General features: G+C 65.7%; 1 protein-coding gene across 1 annotated transcript in view; it reads left to right on the top strand.

Moving 5' to 3' along the window:
* Positions 1-231, top strand: part of LOC104468367 (AMP deaminase 2) — a gene marked incomplete at both ends in the record, with an annotated part of 1,843 nt that extends 1,612 nt beyond the window's left edge. Inside the window, 2 exons of the mRNA XM_010082472.1 lie at positions 1-69; positions 150-231. The exon at positions 1-69 is cut by the window's left edge and continues 40 nt beyond it. Coding sequence (XP_010080774.1) covers positions 1-69; positions 150-231 — 151 coding nt within the window. The remainder of the gene's footprint in view (positions 70-149) is intronic.
* Positions 232-233: the final 2 nt, after the last annotated feature.

The following is a 233-nucleotide window of genomic DNA, read 5'->3' as shown; positions in this document are numbered from 1 at the left end:
CCCATCCATCACCTCGTCTCGGGCTTCATGGTCTCGGAGAACATCTCCCATGGGTTGCTGCTCCGTAAGGTGAGTGGGGTTGGGGGGGCCCATGGGAGAGGCCGGGGGTGTGGTTGGGACCCCTTTGTCACCCCGCTGTGCCCCCCCAGGCCCCCGTCCTGCAGTACCTCTACTACCTGGCGCAGATCGCCATCGCCATGTCCCCGCTGAGCCACAAAAGCCTCCTCCTCCGC

This window comes from Pterocles gutturalis, unplaced genomic scaffold, assembly GCF_000699245.1.
Source record: "Pterocles gutturalis isolate BGI_N339 unplaced genomic scaffold, ASM69924v1 scaffold34729, whole genome shotgun sequence".
In the NCBI taxonomy this organism is placed as follows: Eukaryota; Metazoa; Chordata; class Aves; order Pterocliformes; family Pteroclidae; genus Pterocles; species Pterocles gutturalis.
The sequence above is the reverse complement of the archived record's forward strand: the minus strand, read 5'-3'. Positions and strand labels throughout refer to the sequence as shown.